Below are 17,594 nucleotides of genomic sequence, written 5' to 3' on the forward strand. Positions count from 1 at the left end.
GGGAGGAATAGCGCCCCATCATTGGTGTCAGTGAGAGGAATAGCGCCCCATCATTGGTGTCAGTGGGAGGAATAGCGCCCCATCATTGGTGTCAGTGGGAGGAATAGCGCCCCATCATTGGTGTCAGTGGGAGGAATAGCGCCCCATCATTGGTGTCAGTGGGAGGAATAGCGCCCCATCATTGGTGTCAGTGGGAGGAATAGCGCCCCATCATTGGTATCAGTGGGAGGTATAGTGCCCCGTCATTGGTGTCAGTGGGAGGAATAGTGCCCCATCATTGGTGTCAGTGGGAGGAATAGTGCCCCGTCATTGGTGTCAGTGGGAGGAATAGTGCCCCGTCATTGGTGTCAGTGGGAGGAATAGTGCCCCGTCATTGTTATCAGCGGGAGGAATAGTGCCCCGTCATTGGTGTCAGCGGGAGGAATAGTGCCCCATCATTGGTATCAGTGGGAGGAATAGTGTCCCATCATTGGTGTCAGTGGGAGCTATAGTGCCCCATCATTGGTATCTGTGGGAGGAATAGTGCCCCATCATTGGTATCAGTGGGAGGAATAGTGCCCCATCATTGGTATCTGTGGGAGGAATAGTGCCCCATCTTTGGTATCAGTGGGAGGAATAGTGTCCCATCATTGGTATCAGTGGGAGGAATAGTGTCCCATCATTGGTGTCAGTGGGGGGGATAGTGCCCCATCATTGGTGTCAGTGGGGGGGATAGTGCCCCATCATTGGTGTCAGTGGGAGGAATAGTGTCCCATCGTTGGTATTAGTGGGAGGAATAGTATCCCCTCATATGTGACAGTGAGAGGAATAGTGCCCCATGGATGTTGGCAGTGGGTGGAGCTCTAATGGGAAGGAAGAGGTGGAGCCTAAAGAGGAAGGGATGGATCTTCAACAGGAAGGGGTGGGATGAATTGTTTTTTTTTTTCACACAATTTTTACATTAACAGGTTATTTCTCTCACACAGCATATGCATACTTGCAGCTTCACCCTGAAACACATTCTGCTGCTCCTCCTGAGTATGGAGATACCACATGTGTAAGACTTTTCCACAGCCTGGTCACACCCAGAGGCCCATCCAAGTACCAAGTGGGAGGCACAGTGGCTTAGTGGTTAGCATGTCTGCCTTGCAGCAAATGGGTCATGGGTTCGATTCCCGACCTTGGTGCCTTCTGCATGGAGTTTGCATGTTCTCCCTGTGTTTGAGTGGGTTTCCTCTGGGTATTCCGGTTTCCTCCCACACTCCAAAGACATGCTGGTAGGTTAATCGGCTCCTGTCTAAATTGTCCCTAGTATGTATATGAATGTGAGTTAGGGACCTTAGATTGTACACCCCTTGAGGGTTAGGGACTGATGTGAATGTACAATATATATACATGTAAAGTGCTGCGTAAATTGATGGCGCTATATAAGTACCTGAAATAAATAAATAAATAAGTAGCACCTACAGGCATTCAGGAGGCATAAATTACACATCTCATTTCCTGACTACCTATCATATTTTTGAAGGCCCTGGAGCACCAGGACAATGGAATTGCCTACAAAATGACCTCATTTGGAAGGCAGACACCCCGATGTATATTCTATGAGACATAATGAGTCTTTTGAACATGTCATTTTCTTCCACAAGTTTTCAGGAAATGTGGAAAGATAATGAAAGTGTATTTTATTTATACAAAGTTGTCCATATATAAGATAAAGAGGCCCAACATCCAAGTAGCACCTTCAAACGTCTAACTCACAGCATGTACATACCAAAAATTACTCCCCAAAAATACATTCTGCTGAGCAAAGGGTAAAAAAAAAAAAAACGACCTGTGGCTTTAGTAGTGCAATTGTCCACAGAAGAGAGCATTGGTCCAGGCAGCAAGCAGGGACGTGGTCAGCGACATAGAAAGAAATTGCTCAGGCAGCAGGATGGAATACTGTCCATAGTCACTACAGGCAGAGATATTGCCAACACAGCCAAAGCATTGGTCCAGGAAGCAGGAAGACGTGGTCAGCAACAGCCAAATGCGTTGTCCAGGCAGAGACAACGTCAACACAGCCAAAATATCAGTCCTGGAAGTAGGTAGGAACACGGTCCATAGTACAGGTAGCAGGTAGAGGTGTGGTCCGTTCACGCGGTAGGCAGAGGCATGATGGCAGTAAGTTGGCAGAAGGCAGAATTATCAGGCTTTGGGTCTTGGTCAGGTAAGACCTGAGCACAGGGTTAGAGGCTTTGTCCCACCCAACCTCTTCGAAACCTCTTGACTAACAGACCTTTTTCGGGAATTACAAAACCCGGAGAAAAACAAAAACTTTGTTTTCTCCACTCGGAAAATCTATTCTGGAGCCCCTCACATACATGATACCCCTGTGTTGTCTCAAATCTAACTAATACAGTGGCAGGGCATAAGATCAGTTCAGGAGGCAGGCAAAAAGCATGGTCAATTAACAGGCCAAGGTCACTTCACAGGCAGAAATGTGGTTGATAGTTCAAGCGGCAGGCAGAGGCATCATCAATAAACAGTCCAAGATCAGTTCAAGTGGCAAGCAGAGGCATTGCTGATAAACAGTCCAGGTCATACAGGGAAATAGGTGATAGTGGACAATGGAAAATATCTTGACTAATAGTGTAGTGTTGTGTGATAGATGCAGAAGCACTCTCCAATACAGAGTCCTGGCTGGGAAGGACATTGGGGACAGCAGTATCGGGTGTCATGGCGAATTGGGTAACTGGAACATACACAACATTTTTTGGGGGGTTTGCGGCCTGTTTGGGTAAGAGGGAGGATATCTGGGAAATGCCTCTTATGGAGTCTGGTCAATGAATCAGAGTGAATTTGTTCAGGGGTATGGCCAGGTGGATAGAGAAGATCTGTAACAATATCCTCTTGATATTTCAGGTAGGTTAGGGATCTTTGTGTGCACTTACAAAAGATGTCATAAGAATTGTACGGGGCTAACTGAAACAAGTAGATGGCAACCTTTTTATACCAATAGATTGATCTCCTGGTGGCTAAGTACAGCTGTAACATCTTGTCATTCATATCCACCCCCTCACCCCATGAACTGGTTATAGTCATGTGTGCATCTTGGTTTCTGGATGGGACCTTGTCTTGTTTGAAGTTTCATTGAGGTGTCATCATGAATTGAGGCAAGGATATGGACATCTCTTTTATCTTTCTACTTTAGGGCTTTCTACTTTAGGGCTAGGAGCACTTAATTCCGCAAACTGGCCATTTCCCTGTTTTAATTTTGTAGTGACCAGTCATTGTGGGAAGCCCTTGTGGTTGGCCCGTGCTGTCCCACAGGCCACAATTTTCTTCAGATATGGCGGAATAATGGGAGACTTATATAGAAATTATCTACATACAAATGGTAACCCTTCTCGAACAGCGGTTCTATAAGCTGCCAAACAATTTTGCCACTTGTCCCCATATAGGTAGGGCATCCACGGGGGTCTGGCTGGCTGTCCTTTCCCTCATAAATCTTGAAGTTGTAGGTATATTCCGTGGCCCTGTCACATGCCTTGTAGAATTTTACTCCATATTTGGCCCATTTACTGGAGATGTACTGTTTGGACTAGGGATTCATCCACACAAGTATTTTTGTTGGGGGTAAACATTTCCTTGAAGGTACAACAAATAAAGCTGATTAGTGGCTGAATTTTTAATAGCTTATCATAATCAGGATGATTTGGAGGAGGGCACTGGGTATTATTATTGAAAACCTGATTGTCATCTCATAGCGTATTCTGGACATACAAGATGAATAGACTGGAATATGATGTATAGGTTGGGTAGTAGGCATGGACTTCAATTTTTTGTCAGTCTCATGTTCAAAGTAAGCCCAAGAAAAATTTTTCATTTCTCCATGATGAGGGGTTTCCACACAAATGGGCATATGATGAATTGGGATTGCTGGCTATATATTGGCTGGCATACAGGTGACACTGATCCACAATGTAATTTAGCAAATCATTAGTACAAAATAAATGAAAAAAACAAATTGGGGTATCATTTTCTGCTTGTATCTGAGGGCCTGGCTGAGCTGCAAAAGGGGGAATTGCAGGTTCTGCCGAATTAGCAGGCAGCCACGTGGAATATAAAAGTACATCTAGGAGGCTAGTATGGGACGTACCTCTTTGTGAATGGGAAACCCTTCTACTAGTTCCTTGTCTATCATCGGGAATGTGGCCCTGCTTGTACTTGCCACGGCACCAGGATTTGTAGTGCTACTGGTGGATGCCTGCCTATCTTCTGGGAGTGCTGCGCTGCTTGTACTCGCCACTGCGCCACTGGTGGATGTCCGCTCCTCCTCATATCTCCGGAACCTCTTTGTGTGGACTCTTTCCTCCTCAGATCTCCGGAACCTCTTTGTTTGGATTCTCTCCACCTCAGATCTCCGGGACCTCTTTGTTTGGATTGTCTCCTCCTCAGATCTCCGGAACCTCTTTGTGTGGACTCTCTCCTCCTCAGATCTCCAGAACCTCTTTGTTGGGACTCTCTCCTCCTCAGAATCTGTTGCTGAACCACTGCTTTCAACTGGCTCATACTCAGAATCTGAGTCTGACAGAGAATTCCCCGCTACTCTTGTCCATCATACTCAGTATCTGGAAAGCCTCCTCCCTGGTGTATCATTTTATTTAGACATTTTGATGTTCACTGATACAGATGTGGAATTTTACACTGGTAGGTAGTGGCACATGTTGATCACAGGTACAGAAGTGGATGACCACTGGTATACTGTGACAGATGTGGATCACTGGTACTGTGTGACAGATGTTGATCACTGGTACTGTGTGACAGATGTTGATCACTGGTACTGTGTCACAAATGTGGATCACTCTTCACAGGACCTCCTTCTATCTTGCTCCCTGGTCTCCTCCTCCCACGCACAACTGCAAGACTTCTCCAGGTCCTCCCCCATCCTCTGGAACTCACTACCCCCATCCACCAGACTGTCACCTTCCCTCCTCACCTTCAGGCGCTCCCTGAAAACCCACCTCTTCAGGGAAGCCTACCCCACCCTCACCTAACAGCCGCTGCCCTTCCCTCCTCCTACCACTCCATCCCCCACAGCCATTTCCTCCTGTACCACTACCCCCTCCCTCCTAGATTGTAAGCTCGAAAGAGTAGGGCCCTCTTACCCCTCGTGTGCTGTTTGATGTTACTGTACTGTTTCATGTATTGTCCCCCCCCTCTATTGTACAGCGCTGAGCAAACCCTTTGGCGCTATATAAACTAGATAAATAAATAAATAATAAATCACTGGTACTGTGTGACAAATGTGGATCACTGGCGCTGTGTGACAGATTTTGATCACTGGTACTGTGACAGATGTGGATCACTGGTACTGTGACAGATGTGGATCACTGGTACTGTGACAGATGTGGATCACTGGCGCTGTGTGACAGGTGTGGATCACTGGCACTGTGTGACAGATGTGGATCACTGGTACTGTGTGACAGATGTGGATCACTGGTACTGTGTGACAGATGTGGATCACTGGTACTGTGTGACAGATGTGGATCACTGGTACTGTGTGACAGATGTGGATCACTGGTACTGTGTGACAGATGTGGATCACTGGTACTGTGTGACAGATGTGGATCACTGGTACTGTGTGACAGATGTGGATCACTGGTACTGTGTGACAGATGTGGATCACTGGTACTGTGTGACAGGTGTGGATCACTGGTACTGTGTGACAGGTGTGGATCACTGGTGCTGTGTGACAGGTGTGGATCACTGGTGCTGTGTGACAGGTGTGGATCACTGGTGCTGTGTGACAGGTGTGGATCACTGGTGCTGTGTGACAGATGTGGATCACTGGTACTGTGTGACAGATGTGGATCACTGGTACTGTGACAGATGTGGATCACTGGTACTGTGACGGATGTGGATCACTGGTACTGTGTGACAGATGTGGATCACTGGTACTGTGTGACAGATGCGAATCACTGGTACTGTGTGACAGATGCGGATCACTGGTACTGTGACAGATGTGGATCACTGGTACTGTGACAGATGTGGATCACTGGTACTGTGACAGATGTGGATCACTGGTACTGTGACAGATGTGGATCACTGGTACTGTGACAGATGTGGATCACTGGTACTGTGTGACAGATGTGGATCACTGGTACTGTGTGACAGATGTGGATCACTGGTACTGTGTGACAGATGTGGATCACTGGTACTGTGTGACAGATGTGGATCACTGGTACTGTGATAGATGTGGATCACTGGTACTGTGACAGATGTGGATCACTGGTACTGTGTGACAGATGTGGATCACTGGTACTGTGATAGATGTGGATCACTGGTACTGTGACAGATGTGGATCACTGGTACTGTGATAGATGTGGATCACTGGTACTGTGACAGATGTGGATCACTGGTACTGTGATAGATGTGGATCACTGGTACTGTGACAGATGTGGATCACTGGTACTGTGTGACAGATGTGGATCACTGGTGCACTGAGAGCTGTGTGGGGTACACTATGGGGTGATCAGTTCGTGTGTAACTCACAGTTTTCCCGGATCGGCTCTGCTTCTCCTTACTAGCCATCTCTGTGTGAGGAGAGGTAGAGCCAATCAACTGAATGGCTTCTGTGTTGAAATTACATGATGGCTATGATTGGACACGGCCATCATGTGAGCAAAAGGGCCAATCAGACAGCTCTCCTGCTGAGGGGACACAGGCACACCGAGAGCATGCAGCTGCACAGCCATGAGGCCACGTTCTGAGGGAAGTTCAGGAACATCCACGCAGAATGACGAAGATCCCACCTGGCCGTTTATGTGCGGTGGCCAGGTGGGAAGCAGTTATAAAAAATAAACTGCTTTGCAGATGTTTCATCATTCCTACAAAAGTAAAAAAAACACCCGGAATGTTTATACCCGCTCAGGGGCGGAATGACAACTCACGGGGTCCCTGGGCAATAGGGGATCATGAATTATATAGTGAAGCACTTAAATCCTATACCAAAATTATACGAAAATGCATTAAATTACAAGTGCAAAAAAATTATGTGCAATAACATTTCCTCCCAATAGGGGGAGTAAAAATCAAATTTTAAGATTAACACAAACCTCTATTGTGAAATAACATACACAGTGATATGCCTATAAAATATATATGTGTACAACACAAACTAAGAGTGCATATATTACAAATGTAAACTGATAAACAAACCACAAATAAGTGATTATCACACTCAATATGATCATTATTGTGAAAAAAATACTAAAAACAAGCGAACACCATAAAAAAAATATAAGTATAAATACTTTCCTTCAGAGTACAACAGAATAATCAAGTGCAAAACCAATCCGTGCATCACACTTATAACGATTGCTCTATTTATTAATAAAGCAGACAATCACTAGTGCAAAACAGTCCATGCAAGTGCAACTATGTGTGCTGCTCGTAAAACGTGATCCACTTCTAGTGTGTATAGTATCCTCCAAATGGCAGCAATGCCTGCTCACCTCCCCTCCTAGACCCACACAGGGCCAAACAGCAATTTCCACCTCAGTGGTATCTCCTCACTTGGTAATCTCCTCCTTCCCGGATATCTTCTCACTTATCTCCACTCCCCGATATATAGTGAATACAAAAAACTTTCCATAGTGTAGTATTTTATTGTAACATGAACAAAATAAATAAAATATTGCACTCACATTGTGGAATCTTCTTACAGGCCTTTTTACCACATCCTCTGGGTAACCGTGTATATTACAGGGGGAATCCAAGATGGCTGCGGCATCCGGACAAGCGTCACCGGAAGTGACGTACCAACCGACGCGTTGCGTCACGCACCTCGTGACTTCCTCAGGGTTAACGCCCCTCGGTGACTATACTGCCTTTATATGGAAAACTTGCCATTACATCCCTCATTAGGGGCGGACTTACAGCGGCCATTTTGTTGAAGTCCGGCACTGCCACACATGTAGAAGGAAACAGATTCACCTCCACAGGTGTAGATATTGCGGCCACAACGGCATTCTCCCCGCTCCAGTAATCCCTTATAAATTAAGGGAATAAACGCTCGCCTAAGCATTGCATAAGTGTCTGGGGGATAATCAAACCAGGATTACTCTCCACACTTACACATAAATGAATACCCATTACAACCAATTAGAACAAAAAAGGATCATTTATTAGGAGTGCTAAAAAAATACTAAAAAAAAATTAATAAATAAAAAATGTAATTAAATAAAAAGAGATTAATCAATTAAATTAAAAGTTAATATTTATTATTATTTTATTAAAAATAAAAAAATAAAATATGATTATATGTACTCATGATTACTACAGAATTATTAATCTTAAAAACCTATAACCCTTTCTGTGCAGAGGAGGAATTTTAATTCCGAAAAAAAGAAATATTTCAGATATTAAAATCAAAAATAATATATATGGGACAAAATTTAAAATACCCAAAAAAAAAAAAAAAAATTATATAAAATTTGATACTATATATAACATTCAATTCCCATGTAATTAATCCTTCTATCTTTTTATCATAATATGCACAATTACCCATAGCTTGGGTTTACAAATAATCGCCAAGATCTAAAAATGTCAATAAATACATAAAAAACAATAAACCCATAAATAATTTAAAAATTATAAAAGAATCCTATGTAAACCAAATGTTGCTACAATCTTTTAAAAGTCGCTAATAAAACAGTTCAAATCAAACTCAATATTAAGACCATATGGGGCTTGAGTATGCATAATATAGATCCAACGGGATTCCGCCTGGCTTAAAGACTTAATTTTATCACTTCCTCTCCAATGCCTAACATACTTTTGTATGCCCCAAAACCTTAGGCCTGAGGGGTCTTTGTTATACTGCTTGAGGAAGTGCCTGGAGACGCTGTGTTTAGAGAAGCCTTTTTTTATTTTTTGTACATGCTCTCTCATGCGTTTCCACAATGGCCTTTTAGTCCTTCCTATGTACTGGAATCCACATTGGCATTCCAGACTGTAAACCACTCCCTCAGTCTTGCAAGTGATAAAGTCCTTAATAGTAAATTCTGTGCCATCATAATTAGCAGTAAACGTTTTCCGTTTACCGTTTTTACCTTTTGTTTCTCTACATGCATAACACTTGCGACAAGGAAAAAAAACAACCTGATCAAGAAATGTAACACTTCTATTCTTAACGGGCGGATCTAACACATTTTTAACCAGTCTCGTCCTAAGGGACGGTGCTCTTCTATATACAAACTGCGGATAATCTCCCAATATCTTATTCAAGTCAGGGTCAGATTTTAATATTTGTCTCCTAGTATTTTAGCTTGTTTTTCATAGTCTTCTTTCTCGGTGCAGTTTCTCCTCAACCTAATTAACTGGCCCTTGGGTATATTGTATAGCCATGGGGGGTAATGGCAACTGTCTAGTGGTATAAATCCGTTCCTATCTATCTCCTTAAAGTAAGTGTTTGTAACTATCTTACCTTGCTGATTTAAAATATTCAAATCCAAAAAATTTATTTTTTCTTTATCATATACCCAAGAAAAATGAATATTCCTTGAGTTGATATTTAATCCATTCAGAAATTTTAACAACAATTCACCACTCCCATCCCATAAGATGATCACGTCATCAATATATCTGTGATACAATATGAGTTCCTTGGGAGTCTGTTTATAAATGGTATCCTCCTCCCAATGCGCCATGTATAGATTAGCGACACTAGGGGCAAACCTCGCCCCCATGGCAACCCCCTTAATCTGTTGAAAGAAAACTTGATTATGCCAAAAATAATTATGCAGGAGATAAAATTCCAGGCATTCTAATAAAAATTTCCTCTGTGTTCTCCCAATATCACTATATTTCTGCAGACCCCATGTTACTGCTTCCATTGCACCTTCATGGTCAATAACAGTATAAAGAGAGGTCACATCTGCACTAGCTAAAATCATTTCTGAATGACCTTCAATTCCACCTAAAACTTGAATAAGATGTTTCGTATCACGCAGATAAGCCTTAGTTTTCTTTACCACAGGCTGTAAATAGTAATCTACATATTGACCCAGCCTCGATAAGACAGATTGAATTCCATGCACTATTGGTCTCCCCGGCGGTTCTTTCAAATTTTTGTGAATTTTTGGTATCGTATATATTATTGGAATACGACATACCTCCGGCACCAAATATTTAGCTTCTTTTTTATTAAGGATTTTTTCTTTTTCTCCTTTTTGTACCAATGTAACCAATTGTTTCTTATACGAAAGAGTGGGGTCCTTTCGAATAACTTTATAAGTAGTATCATCGGCCAATTGCTGCTCTAATTCTTTCAAATAGTTGTCCTTAGTCAGGACCACTATACCTCCTCCTTTATCAGCAGGCCTGATGACTATATTGTCTCTCTTGGTGAGTCTTTTGATCCCTGTTTGGATACCTATGTTATTAGTGCATCTAGGGATTCTCAAATCTTCCAAATCCTTATTAATCATATGTTTGTATACTTCTATATGGTCATTATTATGCATCTGCAGATTAAAAAGCGACTTATTAGAAAAATGACTATGTACAATATTAGTACCATTAGTTATATTACTTCTTGCCCCTGGTGTATTTAAAAAATATTTTTTTATATTTAACTTACGGATACATTTTTGTGCATCTATATAGATATCAAACTTATTTGCCCCCTTAGGTGGTGCAAATTTTAGGCCTTTGTCAAGTGCCATCATTTCTTCCTTAGTTAACTCACATCCACTTATATTAAAAATCCCTTCCCCTACTATTCTCTTTTTCTTTTGTTGTTTCCAGCCTGCCCGGCACCCCCTCCTCTTTGTGGACTTCTCAGTCTTACACCCTCCGGGCTCCTGTCCCTCTCTAAAAAACCCCCCTGTGGTGGATCTTCTCTAAGAGGTTCGTACCTGTTATACAGTCCCATGGGACTTCTCCCCTCCCCATAGGGAGGGAACCACCTTTCCTGTGGGTATTGTCTAGGGCTTCTTTCTTGGTAATAATACTGCATAGGTCTTTGGTAATAATCTGGTCTATATGGACCGTAATTGTTACCTCTATTTTGGTTATATGGTCTACCCCCATTTTGTTGGGGTCTCCAGTTATTACCTCCCCCACCTCCTTTCTGCTTTCTATTTTGGGGGCCTCTATTATTGTTAGGTCTCCACCCATTCCTGGGAGTATGGTACATTGGGCCATTCAGATAAAAATTACCCTTCCTTTCATTATTATTATTACTTTTTTTACCTTGAGCTGGTATAAAGGAGGGTTTTATTATTTCTACTTTTTGTTCTTTAATTGGCGTGGTATTATTAGATGCTATTCCTACTTCTCCGGGTGAGCTTTGCCATTTGAATACCTGCTCTTTTTTAAAATCATTCAGGTCTCTTTGATACTTTTTCGTCTTCCTATATTTAATTTCTTGATCTAACTTTTCCAGATCTTTGTTTAGCCTTTTATTATGTGGTTCTATTTCAGGGGAGTCCTTGATTGGTTCAATTTTATTCTTTATTTCTCCAATTTGTAATTCCAATTGTCTCATTTTCTTTTGTTTTCTTTTCATTAAAAATCTCAAAAGTTCCAATCCTTTGTCATGGAAAAAATTGAACCATTCTTCCGTGGCCTCTGCATCAACTAATCCATCACAGATAGGTATGTCCCATCTAAACCTCCTAGGGACTAGAAGGTCTTTTAAATATTTTTCAAAAGTAATCATATCCCACCAAGTGGATAGTTTCTTCTCCATTAAGTGCCCTAATTTTCTGTATAGAGTATCCAAATCACCATTAATAGTATTCTCTGTCTTATTGAAAATATCCTCAATATTAATTGGTCTATTCTCTATAAATTGAAAAACCTCCATATTAGCTGCTAAAGGTAAATGGTATACAGTATGTTCAAAATTAAAGGGAAATCCTTCTGCGCTTAATGGACATAAACCTTATTATTTTAGCTGCTGTACGTTAGCTGATGTACGTAATTTCCAAATGATCAGTCCGCCCCTGTGCACGTAATTGATGTATGGGTTCACTTCTGCACGTGAGCATGGTGGGATGGGTGGGGTCATTTTTATTCCTATTACAAGAAATGTAAACATCCTTTGTAATGGAAATATACATGACAGGTCCTCATGAAGAAGAGATCTGAGGTCAAAAAGACACCGAACCCCTAAAAGCTGGCTTAAGCAAAAAATTTTTTTTGAACATTTCTTTGCTTCAGCTGCCGACTGGATGTAACGTCATGACGTCGTTCTGGTCCACCATCATGATAGAGGTGATCAAAGACCATAGAATCTTTCATCGCCGCCATCCTGAGGAGGCTGCACCATCAGATCATTTCTTGGGCTGGCCAACATTAACAGTAAGCCTGAGAAACACCAACGAGCCGTTGGAAAGCCACTAAGGAAAGCCATTCAGCAGTTCAAGAGCCACTAGGACCACTTTAATATGAAAGCCGGCCGCTGGAAAAAAAACAGTACCAGGCTTATGGCTCATTTCTTCAGCCATAACTCTGGTAAACCACTTCACAACTGCAATGTTTATATATGTGTACACAGGGCCAGGGCTTCCACTAGGCAAACTAGGTAGCCACCTAGGACACACTGCCACCTAGGGGCGTCTGGGCACAGCACAGGCCGGCACTCTCATTGTGTGCAACACCACCACATCATGAATGATCCTCCAGCTGAGGGGAGGGGCAGCAGAGGGGAGGAAAAAAGGACAGAGGAAGATGCCAGGTGTCTGGGGCCAGTGTAGCAGATGAGCTGCTGCCCCTTCCAGTGTTCCTCTCAGACTCAGTCCCTTACTGCAAGTTGGCTGGCAGCTGCTGATCACTGTGGAGTTCCAGCCCTTCTCTTCCCATTCATCAGTGGAGGCGAAGCTGCAAGGCAATGTGTGAATCTGATGTTTCGTGTCTATGTGAGTGTGACCCGGCCGGCCAACACATGTGCAATGCGTCAGTGAGTGATGTCATCATCATGATCCCACAGCCTGCTCTTCTAATGCCTGCTGATCTGTGTCAGTGTTGGTGGTGTGTTGTGTCAGATCTGTGACTGTGTGGGATCGCTCAGTTCATGTGTTCTCTGTATGGGGGCTGGGCTGCCTGCTGCCACAACATTTTACCTCCCCCCATTGCCTGGGGAATTCCAGCCTGGGATCTGTCAGAGTTTGGATCCATCATTCTCCACTCACTGCCATTGTCACCCTGCCACTGCCAGCCACAGATACAGTCCGTCCGTGACACTGATCTTGTCTTTAATATTGGTGCTGGTGGCATCTTATGGCACTTATTTTTGAATATTAAAATAAATTTAGCAGTTTTATGTTTTGTTGATTTTATATTTTCTACTGTTTTTAAAAATGTGTATTTTTTTGCGGGGGCTCAAGTAGCTGGTCTTTCCTAGGGCACATAATAGTCTAGCACCGGCCCTGCGTATACATATATATACATGGTCTTCAAGTGGGTAATATGTGTACAATGTCAGTTTCTATTTGTTTCCCTGCCCCAGGCAATTTCAACATTCATAAAAGTTAAAGAACTTTCAACCAATAGAGAAAATGGCCTAACACTGTAAGATAAGAAGATTCTACCAAAAGGGTGAATAATATGAGGGGAATGACCACTGATAAATGTGATAACTTTCTGCTCAGGGCTCCTGGTTGTTAGGGCGGTAGCACCCACCAGCATCCTAACAACTTTGTTGTTGTTTTTTTCCTTAGAGGCTGCGTAGCAACCTGGGATGAGTCAGTCTGGGAGTGAAGCAGTGAGTTCACCTCAGGACAGGCTGGGAGGTTCTACAGGTCAGGGCTTCTGGAGCCCTCTCAACCTTCCAGAAACTAGAGAACTTTCTGGAACAGGGGAGGAGGAGGGGAGAAGGCCCAGATCTGCATGTTTGAAGGACATTGGCCAATCCCCTGGCAGGATGCAGGGCATGGTGACCAGGGCAACCCTCAAATATCACAGAGTGTGGGGAGAAGTGTGCAGTGTCAGGTGGAAGATGGACTGAGAGGAAGGTTGGAGTGAGGAGCCTGGGAAGGGGCCCCAGGAAGAGGTGCTGGACAGGAGGATCTCTACTGCCTCAACGTCTCCCAGGGAGGACAACTTGTTAGCCGGGAAGAAGTCAGCCCAAAGTAAGGTCTGAAGGCAGTCACCAACCCACCACGCTAGCAGGCGAGGACAGTGTGAGTACTCCTACACCCCCTGGGGATAAGAGGAGAGGGTGGCCAGGTGCAATCCCCAACTAGTCTTCACCCGGGACTGCTTAACTGCAAGCTCTTGGGACCTCCTTCCTCAGGGATACCCTCACTACAGCTGGCTGGAGAGGAGGATTAATCTGGGGTCTGAGAGGGTACACCAAAAATGACTATAGCATTCCTTAACAGAGATTGTTGCAAATTTGTTTTCTTTTTTGCTAGTCCAAATGTACATAGTTGCTAAGAAATGTGTCCTCAATTGTCGCAGTTCCTTGGGCATGCCAGATATCACTAGACCCCATCCCAGCTGTTAACCCCTTAATAAAAACAACTAAAAACCAGCTCATGGACTGTTTACTGACTCTGAGGGTACAAGTGTAGAACTGCACTGCAAATGACATCTCCTGGTGACTGCAATGTAAACAATGGTGCTAAGTAATTTGTATGGAATTTGATAATGATAACAAGGAAAGCAGTAAAATAGATTTCCCATAGACAGCAACAATAGACCCCCAGCAACAATAGAAATTCAAGCAGAAATAGACCCCCCAGCGACAATAGATTACCCACAGCAACAACAACCCCCCCACAACAAAATACTCCATAGAAACAATATACCACAAACAGCAACAATGGATCAGCCAGCATCAATAGTCCAGCAGTCATCAACAGTACACCCTTCTGCAACAGCAGATCCCTTCCATCAACAATAGACCCTCCAGCAACATAAGACCCATCCCAGCAACAATAGATCCCCCACAAGCGAAAACAGACCTTCTGAGCACAATACAGTGAAGGAAATGCGTATTTGCTGCCCTGCTGATTTTGAATGTTTGGAAAACTCACAAAGAAATGATCGGTCTAAAAATCAAATGTTCGATGTAGTCTAACACAGAGACAGAATAGCAACAAAAAAATTCAGCAGAAATGCGTCTAACAAATGATGACTGATCTGCATGTTCATTGGGGAAATAAGTATTTGATCCCCTTCACAAAACATGACTTAGTACTTGGTGGCAAATCCCTTGTTGGCAATCACAGAGGTCAGATGTTTCCTGGAGTTGGCCCCCAGGTTTGCACACATCTCAGGAGGGAGTACCACACACGTGTGCTGGGAGCACGCAGGGCGCACATATGTATTTAGTTCCATGGACGCAAATGTGCGGCCGCTCGGCGTCTAGGCCCAGACGCCGGGAGGCCGTACATTTGTGTGCTGCCAGTGCAAAGGGGTTAACATTAATAACCATTATTGTAATGTCTTCCAGCTGATTTGAGTGGAGAATCTCCTATTACATATGGAGAAGGGTTGTATTTTATCAGTTTATATTCAATTGTTCTATACATGGTTATTGTAAATATTCTTACCGTAAATATGCTGCGGGGACCTAAGTGAAGTAAAAGAATAAAGTCACAATAAGGTCCAAAAAAATGTAAAGAACCGATCACAACTGAAAACACAGACTACTTACTGAGTATGATTTTTCTGATCTTGTCTATTTTTTCTTCAAAAGAATCTAAAACAAATGGAAATAGAACAAACAACACCATTACTAAAGACAGAGTTTTTGGTTTTTTTTTATAGGGAACATCTTCTAGTTTGAGAATCTGTTTATTATGAGTGTGATCAGAGGAACAATAACATGGCAATGGAGGGCAATAGGGATCAACTTCCACATGGTCCAAATGTTTGTACAGTATACGGAAAGGGAGAAGAGATGAAATCTTTTACAATTGTTGAGTCTTCATAAATAATCCAGGATGATCAGATGTTTGAAGACTTATCAATGTGATCTCTATCCAATGCTATGAGTTTTCTCCCTGCAATCAGTTCATCAAGTTTGCCCATTCTGCTACTGAAGTGACATGTGTAGTCTTCCAATGTCTGGGAATTATTTGTCTGGCAGTAAAGAGAATACATTGTAAGCCATACACATTTAGATTTCTGTCTTTCAATCCAGTGATAAGAGAAATTACTCAGCATGTGAGGATCTCAGAATACTCTAGCAGGGACTGGATGTGACTGAATGATACATCTCATTGGATAATACATCTGATTGAATGCAGAGGTTGTTTAACAATTTCCCTAATGGCCCTTATGATTTTCAGATTAAAGGGTGTGGGGAGGGAGAGTGCCAAAATGGCGACCCTTGACTCAACATTGGCCAGTTCTGGATGAAATTCACTAGATATATGGCCAGCTTTAGTATCAACATTTTAGTGTAAAACAGATTGTGGGGTCAGGATAATTTTTACATTTCTGTGTCCCCTATCCCCCTAAGCATTCCACTACTTACCCTCTCCAAGATCCAGCACTGCCCTCTATGTCCCCATCCAATGCTCCTCTTTCAGATTGAATGACACCCAACATTCCTGAGGACCCATCACCTGGGCTCATAGTGGAACACTCCATAGAAGAGCATTCAGATATCACAACATGAACACCATTCTATCCAGTAATGAGGATGACCTACCAATGCCAGTGAAAAAGAGAAAGGGACCCATTTGTGTGACTGTCAGAAGACAGCTGGAATTAAGGTGTGTATTTTCAAGTCGGAAGGGAGGTGTTACATGAGGATGTTACAGTTGGAGTTCAATTTTATTTGGACAATATTGTCTCTTTATGGAACTGTTCTTACCATTTATAGGTATTCAGGATAAATACCCATATAGGTGATCCAAAGTACTACTTAATAGTTTACACTCACCGGCCCTTTATTAGGTCCACCATGATAGTACCGAGTTGGCCCCTCCTTTGCCTTCAGAACTGCCTTCATTCTTCATGGCATAGATTCAACAAGGTGTTGGAAACATTCCTCAGAGATTTTGGAGTTACTGTTCCCTTTCTATCGTCTCAGACCAGTCTGCCCATTCTGCTCTGACCTCTACAAGGCATTTTCCTCCACACAACTGCTGCTCACTGGATATTTTCTCTTTTTGCGGACCATTCTCTGTAAACCCTAGAGATGGTTGTGTGTGAAAATCCCAGTAGATCAGCAGTTTTTGAAATCCTCAGACCAGCCAGTCTGGCTGCAACAACCATGCCACATTCAAAGTCACTTAAATCCCCTTTCTTCCCCATTCTGATGCTCGTTTTGAACTTCAGCAAGTCGTCTTCATCACATCTAGATGCCTAAATGCATTGAATTGCTGCCATGTGATTGGCTTATTAGCAATTTGTATTACCAAGCAATTGAACAGGTGGACCTAATAAAGTGGCTGGTGAGTGTATTTCTATGTTGTATAGAGAGAACCTATGATCAAAGAGAAGGAGGGCTCCCTTTATTGGAAGGAATTTCAGTCACCTAACAAGGAAAAATGGGGACCTCACATAAAAGGTAGATGAGTATTATGGGCTATATACATTGTATGATTCCTACCCCATTTATATACACATATAACTTTCCTCAAGAACATTCCCAAGCA

The 17,594-nt window shown here is 42.9% G+C and overlaps 1 protein-coding gene across 1 annotated transcript in view; it reads right to left on the reverse strand.

The window, feature by feature from the left end:
* LOC149459569 (uncharacterized) overlaps positions 1-17,594 on the reverse strand; it is a 180,977-nt gene that overhangs the window by 106,295 nt on the left and 57,088 nt on the right. Inside the window, exons 4-5 of the mRNA XM_089680933.1 lie at positions 15,641-15,685; positions 15,537-15,556 (exon numbers count right to left, since the gene is read on the reverse strand). Coding sequence (XP_089537059.1) covers positions 15,537-15,556; positions 15,641-15,685 — 65 coding nt within the window. The remainder of the gene's footprint in view (positions 1-15,536; positions 15,557-15,640; positions 15,686-17,594) is intronic.

This window comes from Staurois parvus, unplaced genomic scaffold, assembly GCF_062004578.1.
Source record: "Staurois parvus isolate SC_StPar_1 unplaced genomic scaffold, SC_StPar_1.0 ptg000254l, whole genome shotgun sequence".
NCBI classification, from domain to species: domain Eukaryota; kingdom Metazoa; phylum Chordata; class Amphibia; order Anura; family Ranidae; genus Staurois; species Staurois parvus.